Here is an 18,735-nt window from a genome sequence, read left to right on the forward strand (position 1 = left end):
GCCTGGCAGAATAACGGGAATATTACTAACCAGCGAGGGGAGGGGGTCACCAGGGAGCTGGTTAGAGATCCAGAACCGGCTCCTCCGCCCCCTCCCCCACGCCTTCCCGGCAAGAGCAGGCTGGGAGAAAAGCCTCCATTTGTGGGATGATAGATCCTCTGGAGGAGAGAAAGGGGCACAAATATTACGAAAAAAGCAAACAAACAGAAATTCAGTTGGGGGGGCGGGGGGGGAATCCTTCCTGTCGTTTCTATGGAAACACTTGAAACTGGGAAGAAAGTTAAGATGGTCTCATTGTGGCCGAGCTCCCCTGTGCTGGCCAAATTGGTCCGTCTCCTGCCCAGGCTCTCATCCAGGCATCGTGTCTGTGGATTTGCTGCAAGTTTTCCATTTGAGGAGAATCTGGGGAGACCGGTTAATTGGGAGTATTTTCCTGCATGCGGTGAATGATTATGTTATTGATTTCCTGCTGTCACCCAAGATCAGCGTTTTCTACACCTTGAACGACAAGCTGTTCTGACCTGTGGCGTGTCTGGTGTCTTGTCATTTTTGCCACGCTCGCTTTTTTTCTCTTAAACCCTCTTCTCACTCGTCCAGGTTGAACTTGACAGCGTTTTAATTGAATGGCAAAGATGTTACTCTTTCCCCACGTTTTAATGTTTGGTTTTTTTTTTTGTTTTTTTTTTTCCAACGTTTATTTATTTTTGGGACAGAGAGAGACAGAGCATGAACGGGCGAGGGGCAGAGAGAGAGGGAGACACAGAATCGGAAGCAGGCTCCAGGCTCTGAGCCATCAGCCCAGAGCCTGACGTGGGGCTCGAACTCACGGACCGCGAGATCGTGACCTGGCTGAAGTCGGACGCTTAACCGACTGCGCCACCCAGGCGCCCCATTTAATGTTTGGTTTTTAACTGCTTGCATGTTTGGGGACACTTTAGATTTTTGGAGGCGTCCTAAAACTAGGGCTGGCTTGTAAATTCGGCTAAGTATTATGGGGACTGACCACACACGGGTACTGAGAAGGGAATCTGGGAGCCCACGCCTGCACGGACGGCCCAGCCCCCCATAGAACCCCCAGGCACTGGAGGGACCTGACCCATGTGTCCCATCTGTTTGGGGACCAGGGGTTAGAGGCACCTCATAGACCCTCGGGGAAGGACATCCTGTTGGGACTGAAAAGCAAGACTCCCGTGGGAGCTGTAGGGACTCCCCCCTTCTTCTCCTGAGGACACTAACCATACTGGATTAGGGCCCGTCCTCACGGCCCCATTTAACCTTAGTTACCTCTTTAAAGATGCTGTCTCCACACGCGGTCATATCATGAAGCATGGTGGGCATGGTAGGACTTCCACACGTGAAGTTCAGCTCATAACAGCCAGTATCTAAGGGTTTGGGTGACGCTGGTTTCAGTAGAGGTTATGGAAGCCCGGGACCCAGGACCCGCACCTCGGGGCTGAAGGGTGGGGCGTGTTCACCTGGACGGTAAGGGAGGAAGAGGACGAAGCAAGGAGGGCGTTTCAGGGAGAAGAGAATTTGCAGTTGTAATTCCAAGTGACCCCCGTTGGCTGCTTTCGCAGTTTCGTGTCCTGGGGCTGGGCTGCACACCCTTTTTCTGTCAAGAGCCAGAGAGCAAGTACTTGGGGCTTTTCTGCAAGCCCTGAGCTTGGCCAGGTGAAGGCAGCCACACCTTCGAGTGGAGGTAGCCTTGTTCCCATTAGAGCTCATTTGCAAAAAGAGGCAGAAGGTTAGATTTGGCCCATAGGCCAGACTTTGCAAGCCCCGGGTCCTGTGGGATTCCCAGCACCAACGGCCCATGTTCGAGTGCCCTGGACTGGGAGATCCTGTCGAACAGCAGTGCACAGAGAGCTCAGGGTCCCCCATCACGACGCAGACTTTGCGGCCATCAGCGCTAGTCCCGTGTGTCGGTGATGGGGGGCCGCGGGGGTGAGGCCTGGGGAGACTTTACCATCACATCAGGTGCTACGTGTGTGACTTTCCACTCGTCTGGGTCCAGGCACGCTCTCAGACAGTGTGCATTTGCTGTTTGCGAGGGACAGCTTAGCAAAGGGGAGAGCGGGGGCAGGACAGGTAAGTTTTCATTCTGGAAGAGTAGCTAGGTATTAGGAGGGACAGCAGGGAGCCTTTGACGTGGAGGAAGAATGTCCCTGCTCCTGGTACCACCCCCGTGCTTTCCTCGGTCTAAAGATGAAATTCCGTCCACCTTCCACCCACCCAGATACAGTTTTCTAGGTGGTTCGATGTTTAGTGAGCTCTGTGCCCAGCGTGGGGCTCGAACTCACAACCCTGAGGTCAAGAGTCGCGTGCTCCACCCGCTGAGCCAGCCAGGAGCCCTTCTAGGTGTTTGTTGTTGTTGTTGTTGTTAAGTCAGTTATCTTAAATAAGCCACAAGTTTAATGCATGTTACAGGGAAAAAAGAATCTCAACTAGAATCAAAGTAAAAAACACAAATGTGAAGATGGAGCGATTGGCATTCACACTCAGTGGGTCTCCGTTACACCAGCGTTTCTCTGCAATGTTTCAGAAGTACGTTGAGAGCTTTACCTGCTATAATGTGAATTTGTTCAGCCCTGTTAAGAAGGTGAATCATAAAACACGGAGGAACTGTAACAGGTGTTTGTTACAGAACCAAAGAAGTACTCGAACGTCACTGTTTTTTGTTTTTTTTGTTTTGTTTTTTTTTTTGGAAGTATAGAAACATTGAACCTTTCTGAACTCGGGTGGAGAAACTTGCGTTTTTAAACTTGGTAATTTAGGAAGCTGTCGGGACCCCCCTCAGTGCAGCAGGATAATTCCATGCATGTCACTGCGAGGTCAGGCACACGCTCCCCTCCATGCGTGCGTGGCCTCCAGCCGCTGTTCACACAGGTAGAGAAATGCCACCTCGGGAGAAAACGTGGTCTGATCTTCCCACGGAGCAGCCCGCAGCCGCTTAATGCCCCCTTGCCACGTGGGACCCCGGCCATTAAATGTCCCCCCGTGTCATGATGAACTCTGTGCTAACAGACCCCGGCGCCACCCGGTCCCTCGGACTCGAAACAAAGACCTATGTGCCTGGCTAGGACCCCCAGTCTCTAATGCAGTCAGTAAATCTTTGTTGGTAAATAGTTGCGATTGAGCAGAGTTTCAATATAAATTTACGAGTGGTGTCTTATCCCAGCTCGGGGCTGCGGCAAACACGAGGGATGGATTTCAGACAGCACTTGCGTTCAGTACGTTAACTTTGTAAGTTATTTGAAGCTGGTACGCTTAACGTTGCTTTTGGCTTTCAGTGACCTCTTGGGACGCAGCGGACAATACACGTGACTAATAAAGAGATTGCGGCCCAAAGACAGTTCTACCCTTTGCCCCACCGCAGGAAAAGTTCCTTGAGCAAAAAAAAAAAAAAAAAAAAAAAAAAAGGCAGAAGTGCCCGGAATCCCGGTGTTCTGGCCGTAGATCATCAAAACCACAGTCTTTCTGATGCGCCAGCAAATTAACGAGGTGGCGGCAATTAGATCAGCACGTGACATTTCCACATGAGATGACAGGAACATTGGAGCGGTCACAGAGCCCTTCCGTTGCCTACTATGCAAACAAGTAAAAGAGATCCAAGCTGTAAAATCGGTCTGGGAGGGCAGAGTGATTCACGGAGAGGCAGCCTGGCATTGGGGTCACAGGTGTAGACCGCTGCTCCTGGCTCGTCCTACCACGCTGGTCCCCTACTCGGGCAATTAACCCAAATCATAGCGGTTTGTTTGAAACCATAACCATTTTATTATTTCTCAGGCTCCTGTGGGTGAGGAATTTGTGCCAGGCATAAAGGGGACGTCCCTGCCCCACGGGTGCTTTCGGCCAAGATCGTTTCTTCGCTGACGTCTTTGGTGCCTCACCAAACGTGGCTCAGAGGCCTGGGCACGGAGCCAACAGCTCAGGGGCAGTCTTGCAGCTGGGACCTCGGCTTCCCCCCCCCCCCCCCCCCCCCCGTAGCCCCAAGGTCTCCCTCTCGCCAGCCTCCCCAGCAGGACAGTCTGAATTCTTACCAGGCCAACCCGGGGCTCCCAAGCAAGTAAAAACAGGAGCTGCCAGATTTTTCTGAAGGCTTTGGCCGGAACGGGCCCAGAATAATTTGCACCACATTCTGCTGGTTGAATGGAGTCAGAAGGCCCGGGGACCACACAGCAGCAGTTTTTTGAGGGTCATCTCTGGAGACCAGCGAGTTCAGCCCGCCCTCCCACGTGCAAGGCACCTTCACGCTGCCCCTGGATTCGCAAACCTCTCATCCCACCATGGCCTCTGGCTCAGGTTCGACGTTTGGGGTTGTCATTTTCATCAGGGGCACGTTTGGAGGAGGCTCTTTGGATACGATCCTTGCCCTCTGAAGACCTGGGGACTCCAGAGACAAGGTGCCCTCCACACACGTGCACACGTTCACATCTACCCAGTGCTGACACGAGACAGAGCTGAAGCAGGTGCCCTTTCATCCAAAAGGAGGAGAGAGGCGGGACGCCCGTAGCGGTTACTGGTCCGTAGCGGCTCTGAACGCAACCGGCACGTACTGCTGATCACCCTACTCTGGCTACAGGGTGTGTGTCCTCCCCCTGGGGCCTCCTACTGGGTCCGGGGCTCTGCTGTCTCAGCCGCCCTTCCTTTTCCGTAAGAAATGGCCTGTTTTTTTGCAGCTGTGTGGCTTTTCAGCCTGCTTCCTGCTGGTCTTAGTTTGAGGGTCAGGGGACTCTTTTCATTTCAGACTCTGTCTCTATGCCTTGTAGTCTAACCTGGTACAATTCCTTTAAAATCCTTGTGGGTGTCCTTTGTATCAAATTGTAATTTATTCCATTAGACAAAAGCCAACCCACAGATCCTTGTCTGTGGTCCACACGTGCTCTCTAATTGGAAGGGTCTGAGAGGCCCTGCCTTAAGTCTTAGAGTTCTTGAGATGGGGGTCCGACGGCCGCAACCTTGCTGGGTCTTCATTCGGAGATCACATCTCCTGGCATCCCCTGGGTTAGATCTTTGTTCTGAGGAGAGTTCTTACCCTGAGTTTCCTGCTGGCAGAAGAAGCCGGGAGTAAGAAACGATTTTTCTCCTGTTGGTGTTTAAATCGGGAGTATTTTCTCTAATTCTACCGAAAACCTGCCTTAAGCAGCCTTGATTCCCCGCTACCCCCAGGTTCATCAGAACCAGTAACACAGTGGGCACGTTCTGCTCGGAAATGTCCTCTCCCGGCTCCGTGCTCCCCAGGCACCCCGGCTGTGCTCCACGTTCCTGCAGGGAGCAGGTCTGCTGTTGGCTCGGCCAGTGCCCAGCTTGGGCACCCTTTAGGCAAACTCCGGTAGCATTTCCCTTCCTGTCCTTGTAGCCTCTGTGAATAGCTGTTCTGTTCCTGCCAGCCTCAGCCAACTGCCTGGTTCCGGGCCAGTGCCACATGTTTGTGGATTTTATCAAAGCAGTAGAAGCTACTAAGTCTGTGCTTATCTGTCGTTGCCTAAGAATCTGCCCCAAAACTTAACGATTTGAGAAAACCATCATTACTTCTCACAATTTCGTGGCTCAGGACCACAACAGGGCACAGCGTGGCTCCCGTCTCCGACCTCCCCACAATAGAAGCTGCAAGCTGCCAAGATTTCTGAATGTGCAAAACCAGTGTAGATCGCGTCTCTACCAGTTCTCTTGGTTAAAGTGAGGCTCAGGCATCCCCGAGTCGGGGTGGGGTGATTCTCACGGGGGCACGTGTACCTAGAAGCAGTGTGTTGGGAGCCATCTTTGGAGACCAGCCGCCATGCCAGCTGTATAGGGAGGTTACAGAAAGTCTCTGTGCCTCATTGGCCTCATCTGTAAAATGGGGATAATCATAGCAACTACTTGCATCAGGTGGTGAGCTTTTGGTGGGTTAATCCTTGTAAGGCCCTTAGAGCAGCACCTGGCTCACGGCCCAGTACTGTTTTGAAAGTGAAAATTAAACAAAAAAAAAATTTTTTTAATTGAATATTTATTCTTGAGAGAAAGAGACGGAGCATGAGCGGGGCACGGGCAGAGAGAGGGAGACACAGAATCCGAAGCGGGCTCCGGGCTCCGAGCCGTCCGCACAGAGCCCGTCGCGGGGCCTGAACTCACGGACGGCGAGATCGTGACCCGAGCCGAAGTCGGACGCTCACCCGACTGAGCCACCCAGGTGTCCGGAAACTGAAAATTTTAAAAACAGATGCATAAGCCACATAAAGGTCAAATGAAACAGTAACTGTAACTGATGTCTACAGTGTGATAGCTGGCCAGCGAGAAGCGGTCTTAGGTAAGAGGCGGGTTTTGTGGGTGCAAAAGTAGCATCTAAAGACCAGGTGTGCATCTTGACCTTCGCCCGTGCGGTTTTGCCCTGGGTCACACAGCGTCAAAGAGGCTTAGAATCATAAGGACTGTTTGGTTTGCACTGGCTGACGAGGACTGTCCCCCGTGTGGCTCTGGCAGAGAGCCTTCTGGCCTGTGTCATCTTCTGGCTGGTGAGACCATGGTTTCGTGTCCTTTAACAGCTGAAAATGAATTCTTTTTAGATTTTCCATCTTCTTGGTACTTCGGTGGACAGTGTGTAAGTTCGGGACGGCCAAAGCTAAGAGGTGAAGCCTGAGGGGCTTAGCCTGATGCCGCGAGGGGGCTGCTGGGAGTAGTGCTTGTTTCCTGTGCGTAGTACTCCGTCCCAAAGGTGCACGGTGGGTTTGCAGTCTTTTCTTGGGCACATTGGTGGGCGCCGTGTTCAGAGGAGGGCCCCACACTGGTAGAGCCACCGGGACCTTTTGCTTCTCGAAGAGTCTGGGACTAAGAAGGCGTTCTGGTGTGTAGGCACGTGGTGGGTGGGGTCTCTCGCTGGGACTTTGTGGTGGCTCCCCTTGGTTCCTGCAAGTGAGGGCAGGACTGCAACTGAAGGGGGACCCCCCTGTCTCGTGTAGCTGCAGGGCCCAGAACCAGGCTCGGCCTCACCAACCCCCCCCCGCTTCCCCCTGGAAACAGACGACTCCTCTGCCAGCCCCAGCTGTCCAGACCCACGGGCCCCCTGGCACAGTGCTGTCCAGGCAGGACCGGGTGACTCCGGACCCGGATCGTGCAAAATAGTAGTCTAGCGGACTCAGGATCGAGTGGTTTAACTTCTGGTGTCTGTTTAGACTCCGAAATGCCCTGATTTTTTTCCCTTGGTACAAATGCTCTTAAAAAATCAGTGTTTGGAATTAATTGTCAGGAAAAAGAAAAAAAAAGGAAGGGGGAGAAACTGAGAGAAAACGTGCTTTTGATCCACTGAAGCTGTTTGCAGCGTCTTGTCATTCGTCGTCCAATCAAGCCTCTGATTACAAAGCCTCGCCTTGCAGCCTCCTTGGCTGCTCATCGGAGAGCGTGTGTCTCTTGGCGCCTCTTAGGATGGGCCCTTGCTGACAGTCGCAGAGAGGTGGGGTGCGGCGACCAGCCCCTCCAGTGTTCTGGCTAAACGTGGAGGCTCACACAGTCCAGGGCTGGCGGGCCCTAACTTGGGGGCAGCGGGGCGGCCGGGCGGCTTTGTCGCCACAGAAATCCCAGGGGGCCGGGCAGTGAACCCAGCCGGGGCCCAGGCCGGAGGACAGAGGCACGGCTCCTCGGACACCGGGGTGTTCTTCAACCCTGCTGACTCCTACAGCATTTGAACCGTAAGCAGAGAGGATTACCCTGCAAGGTGGACCATAGAATTTATTTAAGATTGTCGAGACGTGCGTTTTCTAGCTTTCCCAGCCCCAAGATCAGTCCACCTGGGGTAGTTCCCGACGATGTCATCTCTTCTCGTCACCTCCTGGTTGGACTATTTCCCTTTACCCCCTTAGGAGGAAGTCCCGACAGCCCTCACGGGGGAGAGGATAATCGTGTGTGTAGGATCTGCTCACGAAAGTACCACAAGCCGGCCAGGAGCGGTGGGGTCCGTGTGCACGGAGCCCCGGGGATGGGGTGCCTCTCTGTCTTTGTCTGTGTGGGGCGGGCCGGAGCTCGCTGAAGCCCAGAACCGCTCTCAGCTACCAGTGACACCGAGGTGACCCCTGCGCCTGGTATTACAATTACATCTCAAACAGGGCGTTGGGAAAATGTGAGCCCACACGAGAGCCTCTGTGAAGTTCTGTTGAGCTAAGTTTAAAAATCTGAGAAATCCGCCGGAGAGGGAAATTTAATGATGTTAAGTGATGGCTTGTTGACCGTCGAATCACCAATAGTGACTTGCCCTCTGCCTGGTGCTCACTGTGCAGTGGGACCTGAATCGTCCTGGTTTGTCACCAGCATCCGGCTTCTGTTCGCTGATACCCGTGCCATATTTGGATTAGGTTGGTTTTTCGTAGGGCCTAAGAAATCAAGGTACGTTGAGCTTTGCCTTGTGTTTTCTTCAAATAAGAAGAACCCGCAAAGAAATGACCTTCCAGCAAGGTTCCCTTGTGCATTTCTGCAACCTCAGGAGTACTTTCCTCCAGAAACGACGTTTACCCAGTGTCCGGACCCCCCAGCTGGCTCAGCATCCATCACGGTGGTGAAATTTCAGAGACAAAGCAGTATTGTCACAGGATCAGGAATTCTTCGGAGCTCGAACCTAATTATCGCCTAAAAGTGCTTACGTGATAGTTTCTTGGATTTTTTCTTGCGCTGTGGCTCTGGGGGGATAGCGGCGTCAGTTAGGAGGTCGGAGGAAGCAGGTCCCAGTTCCCCAGGAGACTCAGGGGCGTCTGCTTCTAGGAGACTCCATTTCATACCGAGAACCTGCCTTGGGCCTTGGTCCAGGTGAATTAACTCGCACCATGCTTGGGCCTTCTCAGTTGTGGTTTCCATCCCGTGAGTTCCAAAGTGGACTTGGGGAGGAAGAGCAAGCCGGGAGACTCTCCAGTCTTCCTTGTTCCACGAGGTCAGGAGCCGAACGGTCCCAGTGCGGAAGCTCGAGTCGAGATAGTCCGACCCAGGAGGGCGTGAAGCCCTACCAGGGAGGGAAAGCGCAAAGTCAAGGCCGAGCTCAGCGCTGGCCACCGGTTTTCAACCCAGAGAGGCCAAGAGAAGACGTGGGAGGTTCGCGGGGAACTGAGCATTCAAGCAGGAGGGAGCTCCTTCAGTCGTCCAGGGAGCCTTCGTTAAACATGCTTCAGAGCGCAAGGGCATCAAATTCCTAATGGTTTTCAGGAAGTCCTAACACGATTTCATTAAAGGCAGATTGATTATACACGATTGTTCTGTTAAATCCTGCCACTAAATTTACAAGTGGAATTTTGTTTTTAGTAAGTTAGAAATCCGAAATGAAAAACTATAAAACAAAATGTTCTTATTTGGGGGAGCCCGGGTGGCTCAGTGGGTTAAGTGTCCGACTTGGGCTCAGGTCATGATCTTGCGTTCGTGGGTTGAAGCCCCGCGTTGGGCTCTGTGCTGACAGCTCAGCCTGGAGCCTGCTTTGGATTCTGTGTCTCCCTCTCTCTCTGCCCCTCCTCCACTTATGATCTGTCTCTCTCTCTCTCTCTCTCTCTGATAAATAAACATTAAAAAAAAATTTTTAGATGTGCTTATTTGTAAATATCATAAGTTTCAGAATTCAGTTAATGTGTTATTTTTAGAAAAAGGAACTTAGGTTTCCTTTTTTAAAACATACCTTGGGGTGCCTGAGTGGCTCAGTCGGTTAAGCGTCCGACTTTGGCTCAGGTCATGATCTCACGGTCCGTGAGTTTGAACCCCGCGTCGGGCTCTGTGCTGACAGCTTGGAGCCTGGAGCCTGCTTCACATTCTGTGTCTCCCTCTCTCTCTGACCCTCCCCCGTTCATGCTCTGTCTCTGTCTCAAAAATAAATAAAACTGTTTAAAAATTTTTTGAATGAATGAATGAATGAATAAATAAATAAGACATACCTTTAGTTCCAAATGCGCTTAGTTATGGGAAGGGTGTGGGGCACATACATCACGGTGGCTTCATGGCGGTTGGTATCGTATTTGTTGAACAAACGGTCCCCTCTGCAGCACTCATGAGATTCCCAAAGTGAAGTTCTACACGCACACACACAAACTGGTTGAACATATGTCCTGTGCGTAAAAGAGAGGAGAAAAGCCAAATTGCCAAGTGAAAAATAAGTGTAAAGTTTCCATTTTAAGATGATAAGAGAAATGAATGTTTCAGATTGTTAACGTTATCTGTCTGCTTTTTAAGAAAACTCACACAAGACTTTGTGAATTTATATTTGGCTCCTTTTGCTTCAGGGCATGCTGCTGAAGCGAAGCGGCAAATCTTTGAACAAGGAGTGGAAGAAGAAATACGTCACCCTGTGTGACAATGGCGTGCTGACCTATCACCCAAGTTTACATGTGAGTATGGCCCCTTGGCTCGGTCAGCAGGCCCAGAACTCAGCTCACACGCTGGGCGTGTGTGTGTGTGTGTGTGTGTGTGTGTGTGTGTGTGTGTGTGTGTGTGTGTGTGTGTGTGTGTGTTGGGGGCTGGGGGTCCCCACAGCGTCAGGCCTCTGGCCCCCGTTTGAAGTTAAAGTAGTATTGGGTCTCCTACTCCATCACGAGATAAATAAAATGCCCCTTGCTCTCTCCATCGGACCACATGTCTCTCTCTTCCCCTTCCTAACAGCCGATCTCTGGCTCTCTGATTCTGCGAGGAGTTACAATAAAAGGGACAGGTGAAGTGAAATTTTAAATGGAAGTAAAAAGACAAGAGCAGGTAGCAAAAGAGACAAGAGAGCTTATATCTGCAAATCTAGAATAAAGGAAATGATTGCACTGGAACCCAGGAATCGGCTCTGAGCAGCTGAGAAAAACAGTAAGTTAAGCGCAGTTCGTGACTCAGTTTTTATTGTCAGACAAGAGCACATATTGTAAGGTAAGAGCCCCCTTTCTACGTGTGTTCATGTAAAGTGCATTATGTTGGCGATTTCTAGAAGATGGATTAAAAAGCAGAATCAATGTCACTTTGGGGGGAAAGTGCAAGGCTTTAGAAAGCTTTGATAAAATCTGAAGATGGGGCGCTAATGATATTTCTATAACAACACATGCCATGAATCTTGCATGATAATCTGTCTTGAGGTAGGTCAATGTGGAGATTAGACTATATAGCTCATTTGGATGTATCACTGTGTTAAGCTTTGCATTGAAAAATTACAGTTATGAACCAGAAGTTAGACATAAGGGCATTGAAGAAGATTTAGAATCATTCCCAGAGGGCCACCTGGGGAACATGACTGCTAGCATTTGGGGTATACACTCCCAGCCATTTCTATGCGTATGTGCTTTTTCCTCCCACAACCACGCAGTCACCCTGTGTTCGCTGTCTGGGGTCCACCTTCCTAGATGATGACAGATCACGTGCACGTCCCCACGTCAGCAAATACACTCGTGTGCCACCATTGTTGACGGTTACGTGACATCCGTCGTGGGGATGTGCCCTCATCGGTCTAACAGTGTCTCCAAAACGGGCATGTTTACTTTGAATTACTTTTAACGTTTTGAGTAACTCTAATCAGTGTCCTCTGTTGACATCGCTTTGCCTTTACCTGTGTTCCCCCTGATGCCCAGCAATCGGCTTCCTTAGTTGAAGAGTCTCGCCCTCTCATGGCTTTTGGGCATATGTTGCCAGACTCCTGGAAAGAGTTATCAGTTTTTCTCCTCTGGCAGAAAACCAGAGGGCTTTTACCCTGCACGCGGGTGAACGTTTACCTTCACAGTAATGTATCTATGATATTCCACTAGGATAAGTAACGAGTGGCATCCTTATTGTTTACTTTGCTTCCTGGGGTGAGTTCCTTTCTTCTCCTTTGTGTCCTACAGCTCTGCCTTTGCCTTTCAGGAGCGTGTTGAAAAACGGGTGTTTCATTAGGCATCTCTGACTTATTTCTGATGTTGATGGGGACGCCTCCCATGCTTTAACCATTCCAAAGCCTCCAGAGCTATAAATTCTTCATTGTACTGAGGGGATTCCCTTGCGCTTGCCTTATTTTGGCTTATTTGGGAATAGATTCGGGTTGCTTCTCTGGGTGGCCTCCCAATCAGAGGGACTTCGTGCCAGTCCCAGGAGGCCTGCCTGTGACCATTCCCGCGTCTCCCGCAGCCCGCTGCTCGCCTGCATGGGAGCGCCAGGATAGTGCTGGGTCTGCCCCTCTCTCCCCAGCACGGCCCCATCCGCTGGGGAGCTGCCCTCTACCTGGCTCCCTTCTTCTGGAGACCCTGCCAGGGAGCACAGGAGGTCTGACTGTTGCCCCAGTTGCTTTATGTTAGTCAGAGAGAGAAGAGTAATCCAAATATCCTTCTTGCCGCGGACTCACCGACCAGTAAAAAGTGGGGTCTGACCGATGAGCATTTCAGGCCACCTTACGCTCGCCAGCCAAGCTCAGGCTTGGTCAGAGGGACGTTTGCTCCTTCTTGCCAAGGGGGAAACGTGTCACAACGGTATGTCCCTGCCCATCCCAGCCTCTCCGTAAATGTCATCACCATTCGGTCTTCGAAAATATTCCCACATGGGCTGCTTCTTGTGGTGCCCCTCCGTGTTTGCCAGTTCCTTTTTTTTCTTCAATACGTGTGTATGCGTGGATGTTGTCGGAGTACGGAAGAGGAGCTCAGCAGGGCTTTGTTTTATAATTACATGGCAAGCGAGAGCCAATCATTTTAAAGTGCAATTCCATTAATGCCGGTCTCCCGGGAACTGAAATTATTGATGCAAATACACACGCCCCACCCCCCCCCCCAAGGGGGCAGGGTCACCTGGGGATAGACTTGAATTACTAGAGCAGGGAGAGAGGGCACAGCCTTCGTTGTAACCCTCCTCTGATATTGTCACAACCAAGCTTTGGAAATTTGGAGAGGAAGTGAGTTCCGGGTAGGTGTTCTCTTCCAAGTTGCTAGAGAGCTGCAGGTCCCTCACGGTGGAGTGAGTCTGGCATTCTTTGGCTCACGACGGGAAGAACCATCAAGGGAACGCCCACGGGCAGAGGCCAGACTTTTTCTCGTAAGACATTGGGGAGCACGCGGGATGTGTCGCAAATTCAAGTCTTAAAATTGTAGACCGTATAGAACGTCCCCATTATTTTAGTGTAGGAAACGCCAAAGGTGCTAGAAGGCAGTGATACCAGTTAAACTGATCACGCTCTAACACCCACTTTCTCAGTTGCCCCCGGGCTGTACTATGGCTGGAACCCACGAAGGATGCGTCTGCTGCAAGTGGGTGAAATATTGGAGAAATCTGCCCAGATTGGTGGCTTTGGGTTTCATTACCGTTGACCATCACCCCTATTACTGGTCCCCAGCAGGGCGTCTGCACTGAGCTGAAATAGCATAGCCTACAGCCCGCGTCTCTCCAGGGAGCAAAGGAAAAGAACCCGGCTAAACCATCAGGTGTATTTAGATAGAGTTTTCTAAAACATTCAGTGTTTCTCAGCAGTGGAGTCACCGGGCCAGCTGCTGGCGTGTACCCCTGACTTTCGATGGTTAGGTAATTTATTCACCAAAAAGGAACCTGGCATGTTTTTCTGCACATGGGATTCTAATGAGGTGATGCTTCCATAATGGGGTGAGCTGTGGGGGTTTGAGAGCACCGGGCTTGAGGATGCACGAAACATGGGGAATTCAGACAGGTACCGGGTGGGGCCGCACAGCGGCCCCTTCGCAACCCACGTGTCGCCCTGTGGCTCTCGTCACTGGCACAGACGTGTGCTTACTGTGCGCGTGTCTGCTGCTCACGCTCCCCCTCAGGCTGGACCCGGGCTCCAGCAGCAGCCACCTTCAACTTGGTGATCGTGGTAAACTCAGGGAGCCGGATGGGGGTCTTGCACCCAGAGAAAATTGGAGCAGAGTAAGGGACTGAATCGAGTTCAAAGGGAAGTAGGTCAGCATGGTGAGGGCCCTAATCATTTCATTAGAAGTTCAGATTGTGAGCACCTGCGGGGCTCAGTTGGTTGAGCGTCTGGCTCTTGACCTCCGCTCAGATCGTGATCTCGAGGTTCATGAGTTCGAGCCCCACGTCGGGCTCTGCGCTGACAGCTCGGAGCCTGGAGCCTGCTCTGGACTCTGTGTCTCCCTATTCTCTCTGCCCCTCCCCTGCTCATTCTCTCTCTCTCCCTCTCTCAAAAAAAAAAAAAAAAAAAAAAAAAAAAAGATCTGCCAGAAGTGAGTTATGATCCTTAAAGACGCCGATGCCATTCGCTTAGGACGCCGCTGTCCGTGGAAGTGTTCACGTAGAAGATCGTCCTTCAGACACGAACCCCGAGTTTGAGCCCCAAGGAGGGGTCCTGTGCACGCTGGTGTGGTGGAAAACGAAGGCAGCCCCTCAACAGAACACACCGTCAGTGCGTGGTCCCCAGCTGTGGGCCGAGCTTACGGGATCCCGGTGGAAAGACGAGCTTTTTGAAACCGTGGCTTAGGACACAGGCTGCGGGTCATGAGTTGGGGGCCCCTGGCCCCGCAGCCCTCGGTGGGGTTGGCGTGAGGCCGACGGGCTCGCCGTGTACCTGGAACGGGTCAGCTACTGGGGAAGCTCCTGGAAGCCGGTCTCTGAGGACTGCCTGCCGATCTCGGTGCTCGGGCAGGTTCTACAGGCACAGGGACATTAAGCAGGGACCTCTGTGGGGTGGGGCCCCCAGGGTGTCATTTCCCACCGGTCTCAAGGCTTCACATTCCTCTTCCTTCCCTCCCATCCTTTTCCCAGTCAGCTCTTCTTCCAGGCCTTCATTCTTCCCAGGGTTGTGGCATCATCCCTAGAAGGGTCTGTCCGTCCCAAGCCCCAGGCTCAGCCCCGGTGCCCTGACACACAGCATGGCCTCGCTCCGTCATTCCTATGGCTCGGGCTTTCTCTGTGCTGGAGGTGGGAGTCATTGAGAGGAAGCCTCTCTCCCCGGCCCTGTTTCCTGCCCTTGGGAACCTTGAACAAGAGACCCTCTTGTCCAGAAGCAGAGGGTGGAGTTGCGTGTGCGTGGCCAGACCGCAGGAGGCGACGGTCGCTCTGGAGATCAGGCGCAAACAGGGAAAGGACTGACCCAACCCAGACTGAGAAAGTGTCCCGGAAGTCGACCGCAGCAGTATCTCCAGGCCCCAGACTTGCTCGCTCTGTGCTCTGTGCAGTGTGGACCCACCTCACCCGCTGCCACACCTCCTCTCCTGTTCGGGCTCGTCCCCAGAGGCTCAGGAGCCGTCAGCTGGACTGCCTCCCGCCCACGGGTCCCTACACCGTCTGCGTCACGGGGAGCCGTGGGAGGTGCGGCACAGGCGACGGGAGTGACCGTGAGTCTCGGCTGTTCCTCAGGACGGGTGGTTCCCGCACCGGCTGCCCTCAGCCGTCGCAGGTGCGGTGACGGGGGCCGGCTAGCCGAGGAGGCGCTCTGGCCAGCGTGGGGACGGCCGCAGGTGCGGAGCGACGGCTCCACGCCTGAGCGTGGCCACAGCTGCTCGACGGTGGGCCTGGGCCACCCGCCTCTGCACAGGTTGGAACCTGCCCCCGGACCTTCTGAGCCCACATCCGTGTTCTTCGGCATTCCTTCCGGGCCGTGCCTGTTACCGTGGACATCGAGGACCCGGCCGGCCGGTGTCCACCCTGGAAATCTGGAAGAAGAATCCCCTGGGTGGAAAGTTGGGTGACAGTGTCTTCCAAGGTCACTTCCGATTCCAGAGGTACCCCCTCCCCCCCCCCCCCCCCCCCCCGGCCAAACCTCAGCAAACTGAGGCCGATGGAGTCAGCTGGACTCCCGAGGGCAGAGCTGCTGAGTGAGATCAGGGAGTCACGTGGGCAGGTGTGAAGCCCGGGGCCCAGGAAAACCCAGTTCACTTGATTCATCCTTCTCAAGATGCTGCCTGTCATTAAATTAAACCTACAGCTCGGTGTAGATAACAGGCCGAAGGCGCAACCAAAATAATGACGCTGCTCTGGGTTTGTGAATGCTCCCGTCGGGTGATCAGCCGCACAGGTTAGCCCAGGCCGCAGGACTGTCCCTGCTGAGACCTGGCGGAGGTCCAGGCCCCCTGGGACTTAGTGGCCACCCTCCCTCCGGAACTGACCAGCTTAGCTCCCCCTCCACCTCCACTGGGCACTCTACAGACAGCCCCAAACTCGTAAGATTAAACTGTGCGGGGGGCAGGCTTCTCAGGCTGCTTGGTGGTCGGTGTTTTCAGGTCTCTGAAAATCGGTACACCGACAAACCTTTAAAAAGCCCTCCCTGCCTAACTTTCTCGGGGGAGATAGGGTGCGTGTGTCTGGTGTGTGACACTTGGCCGGATCACGGTCAGGCCGGGCGAAGGGCGGCCTGTTGTGTGGACTTAAATAGGAGCCTTAGGGAGCACCTTGATAGAAAAACGGAGGGGATAATGAGATAGAACTCAGACCTCGGGGCTCCACATCTCAGCATCGCTGCCTATTCATCTTCCGTGTCGAGAGAGCAGCCGTCGAGGGCACGGTTGACAGAGGTGCACGCGCCGGGATTCCGAAGAGTGAGCTCGTGGCCACGCGGTCAGGCCAAGGACTTCATGGGGCCCCGCCCGGGAAGGCTGCCCGGGCTTCCTCTGAAGGCACGGGGTGGCTGGAGGAGCCCGCCTGGCTGACATGGGCTCAAATTGCTCACACTTTGGAAAACCTTCTCCTGGGATTCCTTTCTCACTCTGCACGGGGCCCGAGTTGGAAGCAGCCGTGTTTCTGTCCGCTCTCCCTGACGCACAGAACTGGACTTGCCCTTCTCACGGCAACACTGCCCCCTGAGCGGCTTAGGCCCTCCCGCTGCACAATACCTCTGATTCTGAATGCTGTTGACGTTTGTTTGTTTTTTCCATGTTGGGGAGAGTCAGACTTGGACTCTTGAGTTATCATCAGAATGCTGATTTCTGCACATCTTCAGGTTCTGATCAGGTGGAAAATCCACCTCTTGACTGATGCAAAAGAGACGAAAAGATCTGGGGTGATTTCCTGAGTGGGTATTTATCTCAAAAGAAATAACACGAGAGAAAAAGGAAGATATTTACGTTGTGAGAACAGCAGCTCTTGCCTGTACCCACTGCTGGTGATCACCATTTAAAATACACACAACCTTCACATCGAAGAAGGACATTTTCCTGGAGCACTGAGGAATCACTCCGAATCCGTGATCAGCCCCTTCAGCTAGCTTTGCACACCTGCTCAGGTAGACCTCAGATTTCCCGAGGCCGTGAACACTGAGTCACGGTCAAGAGAAACTCTTCGTTGGTTTCCCCAAGACATTGCAGAAGTCAGACTAGCCTGAGTCTACATGATGACGCAGATCAGTTCAAAGCCCAAATTTCTAGATGCGCAACGTCTTGAGCGATAGAATGACTGATGATCTTGAGGACAGTGTCCCCCGTTCTTAACCGAGAACGGCAGCGTCAGACGCGCCCCGTCTGTGACACGCTACTCCACGAAGCGTGATTCCTTCTGTGACGAACAGCTATTTGGTCTTGCTTCCCCTTTATAAAAAGCCGCAGTGCCACAAGCTGTCTTCCGGTCTGTGTGTTCTCTTCCAGCCTGGCTTCTTCTGTTTCCAGTGTGCTGTCCATCCTGCGGGGTCGGGGGGGACCTTCATGCCCTTCCTCCACAACAAGTCCTCCCTGATTGCCTGGCAGACCAGCTGTTCTGGTGTCTTCCAGCATCTGAACTGCCCCTGTCTAGCCTAGTCTAATTGAAGGCAAGGACTGTGCCCTGCTCCCCACTGTCGGCCCAGGGCTAGTGTGGGTGGCATAGAGTCCAGTCACGTGACCCCTGCGATGTCCTTGCTCCTACACGGCCTGGGCTGAGAGCCTCACGGGTGATGATCCTGGCTCTACTTTGAAAATCACAGCGAGACTGGGGCGGAGAAGATGAACCGTGTTGCACAGCCGTACCTCCCTGGGTGTAGATTAGCTTAGGGCAGGTGGGGGGGAGGGGGACACACACTCGTGGTATTATATACAAAAGCCATGAAATCTTTAACCAGTGCTGGAATCCCCCCCTCCCCCAAACAAGCCATTTTAAAGTGGATTAGGAGGATAGGTAGTTACTGAGGAGCAGCGATCTGGAGCTCTGGCTGTGGGTGAGCCTTTCTGTTCTGGTCTGACCGCCAGCAAATGGGGATGGGTTTGTAAACTGGGTGGAAGTTTCTAGAGTGGCTGGAGTCAGCCCTGGGGAAGCCGAAAAACCCCAAGTTTGTTGTGATGAGGGTAAAGGGATACCCCCTAGGGGGATACGGTGCGGCTTTGTTGAGGTTAACGTAGAAGTTGGGAGTGTTCTCTGCCTCCCCCGGGAATAACCGCTGTCGGGTTGTCCTGTGTGAGTGGTTTCACGGGCAGACCTGGCCCTCCAAGCCCGAGGTGGGAACGTCGCCTCGAGGAGTTCCACGTATAGGTTTTGTTTGCTTCAAATCGCACTTAATACTTTGCCTCTTTCCAAGAAAGGCTTTCAGGCAGCTTAGGACAGACAGTTGACGGGAAAGCAAATTAAGAGCATACATCTGCAGGGGCACCCGGGTGGCTCAGTCAGTTGAGCGTCCAACTTAGGCTCAGGTCATGATCTCACGGTTTGTGGGTTTGAGCCCTGCGTAGGGCTCTGTGCTGACAGTGCAGAGCCTGCTTGGGATTCTCTCTCTCGCCTCTCTCTCTCTCTCTCTCTCTCTCCCTCCCCCTCTCGCTCTCTCAAAAGTAAACATTAAAAAACCCACCACACATAGTCACCTAAGAACATAGGCCATACTTGTACACACAGAACTTCGTTTGAATTTGTTTTACATAGAGAAAGAAGTCATGATATGATGGG

The 18,735-nt window shown here is 52.9% G+C and overlaps 1 protein-coding gene across 7 annotated transcripts in view; it reads left to right on the forward strand.

Moving 5' to 3' along the window:
• Positions 1-18,735, forward strand: part of AGAP1 (ArfGAP with GTPase domain, ankyrin repeat and PH domain 1) — a 554,001-nt gene that overhangs the window by 330,423 nt on the left and 204,843 nt on the right. For all 7 annotated transcript variants that reach the window (XM_030325013.1, XM_030325015.1, XM_030325017.1 and 4 more), the window contains one exon: positions 10,221-10,325. In XM_030325013.1, the coding sequence (XP_030180873.1) occupies positions 10,221-10,325 (105 nt within the window). The remainder of the gene's footprint in view (positions 1-10,220; positions 10,326-18,735) is intronic.

Source organism: Lynx canadensis, chromosome C1 (assembly GCF_007474595.2).
Source record: "Lynx canadensis isolate LIC74 chromosome C1, mLynCan4.pri.v2, whole genome shotgun sequence".
In the NCBI taxonomy this organism is placed as follows: Eukaryota; Metazoa; Chordata; class Mammalia; order Carnivora; family Felidae; genus Lynx; species Lynx canadensis.